At 40.6% G+C, this 7,795-nt stretch overlaps 1 protein-coding gene across 1 annotated transcript in view; it reads left to right on the top strand.

Annotated features, from left to right (window-relative positions):
• The first annotated feature begins 5,565 nt into the window (after positions 1-5,565).
• Positions 5,566-7,795, top strand: part of LOC102192976 (zinc finger protein 62 homolog) — a 30,935-nt gene continuing 28,705 nt past the window's right edge. Inside the window, exons 1-2 of the mRNA XM_005753809.2 lie at positions 5,566-5,798; positions 6,455-6,852. Of these exons, the coding sequence (XP_005753866.2) occupies positions 6,642-6,852 (211 nt within the window). The 5' untranslated portion in view covers positions 5,566-5,798; positions 6,455-6,641. The remainder of the gene's footprint in view (positions 5,799-6,454; positions 6,853-7,795) is intronic.

The following is a 7,795-nucleotide window of genomic DNA, read 5'->3' as shown; positions in this document are numbered from 1 at the left end:
TTTCTTCCCACATACATACTTAATGGAACAAAAAGGACATCCATTGTAATGTTTTTGGTTATCATACAAAGAATTTCTGGACAAATTCAAAAATATCCATAAAACCAAAAAAATCACAATACAGGATCCACGAGACAAGCGTCTCAAAATAAGTTGGACAATGCTCCCAACTGCGCAAAGGTTGGAGTGACAATTTTGGCCACATGATGTGAACTGGTCATGGACCAACAGACCCAATATAGACGTGAAGCTCATGTCTATTTTGGGTCTGTCGGTCCCAATGTAGTCGGGGGTCTATCCAATGTCCAATGTTTTGTGGGATGTTGATTCTTATTAGCAGACTGTGGCAGAGTGTGCTTTGTAGCTCAGCTTCAGTGGAGGGGTGGAGCAATGGGTTCAGGGTGTGGTGTCTTATAACTCAGCAGTATAATGCATCATAAAACAATATCATTCATTCACAATAAATCAGCAGTCTAATGTAATGCAAATCAGTTTAACAAATGTAATAGTTATCAGCTTCTTCTAATTCAGGAGAATAATGCAAACTAAAACTACATAATAATTCACAATCTTTAATTAGGGGTCTAACGTGGCATAAAATAATATTATAATCCCACACTACCAATTGGTTTACATCTGCAATGCCAAAAAAATCCACCAGAAAGCACTGTGAATGTGAACGGTTGGCTCTTCTTATACCTCTCCTAACCAGGAAGTCAGAAACAAAAAATCATCCAACATATTTTGAGTGTTTTTGATGAAACTAAGGTAGGAAGATATAATTTTTTGATACATGGTAGTGTTAGAGGATTTACTAAAAAGATGTATGTCACTTTGACAGCATTAATAAGCATGACAGCATTGAACGACTGGCGACCTGTAGCCCTGACCCCCATCGTAAATGCTTCGAAAAGCTGGTCAGGAACTTCGTTTGCTCTTCACTACCCGACTCACTGGACCCTCTACAATTTGCATACCGCCACAACAGGTCTACTGATGAGTTGGGCTTTAAATTGTTCTGCTAAGCAAGTTCATCTGGCATCATCCATGACTTGCTGCTGTATCAAGGGGGATCTACATTCTTCAATTCTCCCCCCAGTGAAAAGGAACAGAAGCTACCTCTAAGGGGCCAAAGTTGTAAAAAACACTATGCAAACCCATAAAAGAACCTCTTCACAAGTTTCAGCTTGGTGCAGAACTTGCACACCTGTCAGGTGCATTGGCACTGTATGACCAAACTGCACTGGTGGAGCTCCCCCAATAGCAGAAAAATCATGCTTCCCACACTAAAACCAAAAACCTGATGAAGAAGGGCCATGGAGCCTGTTATTACAGGCTCTGATAAAGGTCTGATTGCAATGAAATGGTTTGAAAAGAGATGTGTCAACCTCCTAAACAATGCCTGTGGTTCATTCGTCAAACGGTGGAGCAAAGAGTCCAATGCAAAGATTACCATTCCATGCCCATCACTCATCCCTGTATATAATTAGCATATAAGAGGAATTAAGCGTTCTGATATGATATTACACAAGTTATAAGTTACGGAGATAGCATATTCCACTGTTCAGATACATCCTTGACTTGAATACCTGGTCTACAAGAGGAACTGTGCCCTACTGGATCAGAAACCGATGGCTCTCAAAAGGTTTCCACCTGGCTGTGTGAACCAAGTTAACAAGCCAGCATCTAGAGTTGGACAACCATGATCCAGCTCTCCAAGACCACAGAATAAATGCTACACCATAGACCAAAACCACAAGCAGATGTGCTTGATTTGCACTGTTTTTATTTTTAATTTTTGAAACAAAAATGATTTTGCACTGTAGCATTCAATCATAAGTGGCCTGAATGTGAGAATTTTGTGCTGTTGCACACTTGTCACATTTGCAGATTAAAAAACATGTATTTTGTTGTTTGATGTAATACTTTCCTTTGATGGGATGAAAGCCAGCAATGGTCACTGGCATGCTACTAGAAATAAACTGTATCCCTGGAAACAGGGATACAGTTTATTGTGCCCTGGATAGTTTGTTATTAATTTAATTATAATTATAATTAGATTTTTTCAACTGTATTATCTAATGTACTTGTATTTGCATGACGTTTCATACTTTTACCAGTGACTTCTCAAGCATTTGGTAGAGATCAATATTTTAAAAACTACAGGGTCTATTGAAAAAAAAATATTGATTGTGGTTATTACTCACCCAAGTCAATAAGAAATACAAACAAAATATTTTTCCATTGCTTTTTTCTTGGTGTGGACGTCAAAGGGCGTGCACTGCTTATTGTTTTGGTGTGATGGAAATAAAATAAGAAGATGTGTTAACATTCACATTCTGATCATTTGCGTCTCATAGCGATCGTGGAAAACACATGACATAAATGATATCATGACTACTCACTCAGTGGGTTTGGGCAGTGTGAATAAGCTTCACATTGCTGCAGGGGAATCAACAGATGTAACGCTGCCACTACAGGAGGTGAAACACTGTCTAAAGGGGAGGATACTTACACACTTCATAATCTAGCAAGAAGACATTTTCCCAGAAATAGAGTTTTGATTAGTGGAATTGACAAAAAAAGGCTGATGTACAAAAGTAAAACAGCTGTGGAATTTAGTGAATGAATCTGAGCACCATCAGCTTAACTCAAATTCATCTCTGCTACACTTAATGTAACCGAACTCTGAGCATGAAAACCATCACAGTGCAGCAAACTAACCTGTTTATCCTGCACTAACATGCAACCTTTAAATAAAAAAGTTAATCTACCTCAGTAAGGCCAATCACGGCAATTAATTTACCAAAGGAACAACACTTACAGATTCATTAACACACAACTTAATCACATAAAACAACAAGTTACAACTGCAATGCTCTGCAGCAGCTCTGAATATCTGCTCTGCATGGTAAGCATATGGCCACTGATGCAAAGTTCCTTTGGGTGCACTTGATTCTTACCTCTAGACATCCCAAGGAGGGCAGGGAAATCTGATGCCTCTGTTATGAATGAGAGTTGTGGTACTGAGAAAGTCCAGTAACTCCAGCCGTACTTATCATGTCAGCCTAGGGATTTATTGCTTCCACTTAACGACGTAGCAATCTCTTCTCCAAATCTTTGTCGCTGGCATTATCGGATAAGGGCGAGCTCAACTTCCAGAAAATCTTCTGTGGATAGACCACCTTTTCTTTTGTACATCTTTTACAGGTATGATTATTTGACTTAGGATGACGGTTTCCTTTTTTTTTTTACATCCTATTCCACAAAGGATTGTTTTCATTTTAAGGAACCAAGCAACAGCAACCTCGAGCCTCTTCCACTCTGAGAAGTACGCTATCAATCAACACATAGGATCAGAAAAGTCTTGTACTTTAGTAACATTTACTGTGGACTCACCTTTGACTTCAGGGTCATCTGGTTCTAAGGAGCTTTCCATTACATTGGTAGGCCAATCAGTTTTTGGCTTCTGAAGGATCTGTGGTCCTTCGATTCAGTGACTGTTATGATAAATGTTCCTGGCCTTGAACCCTCTTGTAGCATCATTTGCTGGATTTTCCGTTGAGCCAACAACTAAACAGTCACAATGGACACAATAAATGAGGCTATTTGCCACAAAGGTAAGGAAATGTTTATCTTTATTCATTATATATTTGAGTAAATTCCCAATACGTGTCCTTACATCTGCAGCAAAAGCAAGAAAACAATCACAATCAAAGCTCTGTCTCCCTTAGTTCTCAGCCTAGTATGCTGTATAACAAGTAGGCCCTGATCACATGACCTCAGGGACCAGCTAGGGATATAGGGATGTAGAAGGTCAATGATGTAAAATGATGCTTGTGCATTAACAGCTTTAAAAGTCAGAACTAGAATCTTAAAATGGACTCTGAATTCCATGTAGCTGTATTAGTAATGGTGTCATATGCAAGTACTTAGAAGATTTGGTCAGGGGACTTGCTGCAGCGTTTGAAACCACCCGCAGACATTTAGGCAAAGTTTTTGAAATCTACGAAAGCCACACTGAAACGACAAACATCAAGAATGCTTCATTTGTCCAAAGCTGTTGTGAGCTGCTTAGCCACAACCAGGGCTGGACTGGCCATCATTTTTCGTTTTTATAGGCCGATGGGGTTTAATTTCTTTTCTTTTTTTAACGGTATAAATGAATGGTGGTGGATTGGGCAGTTGGTCATGATCGATTCTGGGCTGGACCAATTACAGCCAAGGAGGTCGAACTGAGGGTTTTTTTTGCTGCTGTTGTTACATAAAAATGCAGCCAAGGCATTTTTTTAAATAAACATTTCAAACTATTTACAGAACAATCAGCTGTTATGCATCAAATTTGATGCCACAAAAATTATTTGTGCCACTGCAAAAAAAAAAATTCTGTCCACTATAAGATAAAGGAGAACAGCCTGATACCTGCAGGCCTGACAACAGGAGATGTATCACTCCTGTAACACTCTCAGCAGTCGCCTCATTGTTCTGACACACACAACAAAACTATTGGCTACACTACACACTAACTACACAAGATTTGCACTAAACGTCGCAAATCTGTCACATCTCAAAACATCTCAAAACAAATATTCTATAATTTTTTCATCACTCAAAATAAGCGTCAAACTCGCGGAAGCCTAAACGCCGTGCATTTATCGAGACTTTCAACCCCAGGTAGGCCAATTATGGATCTTCGGATCCACATTATGTCACCAGCAGTTCTCCACCGTGAACTATGTTAAACACAAACACTGCTCACGCCTCACAGACAGCAGCTTACAGTCCTGCGTAAAGATGAAAGTGATTTCGTACAGCCCCGATTTGCAGAGGCTTTGTTCAGAGGTTCAGGAGCAGAAGTCCCATTGTAAAAATATCACGACAGACACGACGATGTACAGTGTTATCTTCATTTTAGATGTCAAAAAGTATTTGCGGCTCGGCTCCCAGTGTTTTCTTTTGCGTGGAAACTGGGTCCAAATGGCTCTTTGGGTTTTAAAGGTTGCTGACTCTTGGTCTAGGTGTATGATCCTGTCCCTGGGTGTGTGTAAGTGGTCCTGAGTTCAAATCCTGCACAAACCCATTAAGTAACAATCATCTTGTCTACTGTGTAAAGTTAGGTCTGCTAGGTGCTAAAGTGAGATACTTGTGGAGTTATATGACCCAGATACACACACCTACATACAGACATGTAAACTTAAGCAACGCAACCTTCAAGACCATTCCACTGCTCTGATGTGTTGAGAAAGAAAAATATTAGGAATCTAATTATTTCTGTTACTGTCTCTGCTTCTAAACACTCCTGCTCTTCCTTATTTAATGATATACAGCAGGAGAATGCATGGAGGACCTGTGATAAATACTGTATCAATAACAAATATATGGAGGTGTCTTTCAACATGTTGCACATCTGATGCATATTTAGATGTTAACGCTGTCTCTGTGCGATATAAAATAGTTTAGAGAAATAAAATAGAGAAATAGTTTTAGAGTAGACAAAGAAACTTAGCTCTTCCAAGTGACCACAGTAGAGCTGAAGTGGAGGGGGCGGGGCCGACCAGGGTTTGGCCAGCTGGCTGTGAATGGGCAGGAGAGAAGTGACGTATCAGGAAGTGAAACGCGAACAGAAGTAGATGGCGGGAGAGCGGAAATACGTTAAAACAGGCGAAAAACGACAAGCAGAGTGAAAGTAAACCTGTAATGTGGAGGAAACGGACAGTGAGCGCAGTGTAACCGTGACAACGACACACGAGGACGGATTTAACGTGATCATAAAATCGTCTCCAGACGGTCGTCGTTCGGTGAGTGGAACCAGATTCAGCTACAACAGCGATAAATACGCCTGTAGGGAGATGAAGAGTGCTAAAATACTGAGAAACGGATCTCTGATGAGTGTTTGTAGAGATGTGGTTCAGCAAGATAAAGACACACGACTCAGTCAAATAAGCGTTAATGAACTCCACAGTCTGCTGCCTGACAACAAAAGAGCGTCTGTGGGGGTATGGGGAGTACCTGAAATAGAAAAAAGAAAAGAAAACAGGGACAATAGTGCTGGTTTAAAACACATATTACAGGGAGAAATGTAACGGCAACGGTTTGGCTGCTGTTATTAAGTTTTCTGAACAAAGTAAGATGTACAGTGGATAAATTAGCTATGAGGTTAGACCTCCCCACCACGGAGATGGTTTTGTTCTGAGATGCTGTAAGTATCAAAGCAGCTCATATTACTTGTTTCTGTTTTATTGGATTAAATAAGAATGACAAAAGATTCACTGTGAGGACGTGATTTAAAGATGACAGAACATATACATTGCACATATATCACATCATATCGTGAGTGAAGCACTGTGATTTTTATCTTGGATGCAGTAATTTGCTAGTATTGGGAAGAATTTGTCAGGGAGAGCCACACAGGAAGTGTGTACCTGATTTCCCTGCTTTACTCCTGTCTGCACAGGTGACGATAATGGATCTGTTTGCCAAATGCCATTAAGCTGTGAAGAACGAGAGGTGCTGTGGGTGTGGCCATGGCTGCTGTTTGATGAAGTGGACTGAACTTAAAGGAGAGACACAAATTAAAGTACTGATCCCGTCACATTAGTGCGGATTTGGTACCAATACCACTGTCGGTATCGCTTCTATCGATGCTTGTATCGATCCGCCCAGCCCCAGTTGAAGCAGCAATGAGTTCGTATCAGTATCTGAGAGAGTTCATCAAGCAGAGACTAACTGCTGTTTGTGAAGAAATCTTCTCAGAGGTTCAAAAAACCATCGTCCAGTATGAGGAGGAGATCAACCGTCAGCACAGACTGCTGGATATCAGCCGGACACCCGACAGAAACTCACACATCATAGGTATGGACGTGTTTTTAACTCTGTGCTGTTCAAGCTCAGATTCTTCAGTGTGACTGACTTTACTAGAAGAAGTTAAACTGGGTATTTATCAGTGCTGTGGGTCAGTGTCCAGTGATGGACTATGTTGGACTGGTGCGGGTCCATGGTCACTGCTACATCCACCAATAAGAGACATCACTGTTTCTGTTTAGGGTAGGCTGGTTCTTTTCTATGATAATCATTAATAAAAGGCTTTAAAAAGTAAAATGAAATGAAATAAAACAAGCTTAATATCAAGATTCAAGATCACTTTATTTGTCACGTACATAGTTGTACCAGTTTAACACACAGTGAAATGTGACCTGATACGCTCCTCAACTGTGCAAAATAGAGAGACAAAAAACAATATATACAGTAAGTAAGTAGATGTATACAAAGAGGACATTACGTGTGATAAGTGAGTGAATTATGTACATTAAGTTAGAATAAAACAATCTGGAAATTTACAGTTCAAAATTTGGGAATGTACATTGTGTGAGTGGGGTGTTAAAGTGGCTTGTGCCGCAATGAAGTCAGAAGGATCAGGCATGAAATGGGAATGTGAGTCCTTTCTCAGTTCGTTATGGTTGATTGGAGGGGGGCTGAGTTAACACACAGATGGCCTGAGGGTAGAAGCTCCTCTTGAGCCTCTCTGTTCTTGTCCGCATGGTGCAGAACCTTCTGCCTGATTGCAGAAGCTGGAACAGTTTATTGCTGGAGCGGAACGACTCCTTCAGTATCTGAGCTGCTCTAGTCCAGCATCTCTTGGTGTAAATGTCCTGTAGGGAGGGGAGAGCAGTCCTGCAGCAGCGTTTTGCTGTACGGATCACTCTCTGAAGAGCTTTTTGGTCCTTAATACAGCTGTTCCCATTACCATGATGTGATGTTCTGTGTGAGGATGCTCTACGCAGCGCCTGTATAGAAA

This window comes from Pundamilia nyererei, unplaced genomic scaffold (assembly GCF_000239375.1).
Source record: "Pundamilia nyererei isolate P.nyererei 1_Seehausen unplaced genomic scaffold, PunNye1.0 scaffold00467, whole genome shotgun sequence".
NCBI classification, from domain to species: domain Eukaryota; kingdom Metazoa; phylum Chordata; class Actinopteri; order Cichliformes; family Cichlidae; genus Pundamilia; species Pundamilia nyererei.
Note: the sequence above shows the minus strand (reverse complement) of the source record. Positions and strands in the feature narration are given on the sequence as shown.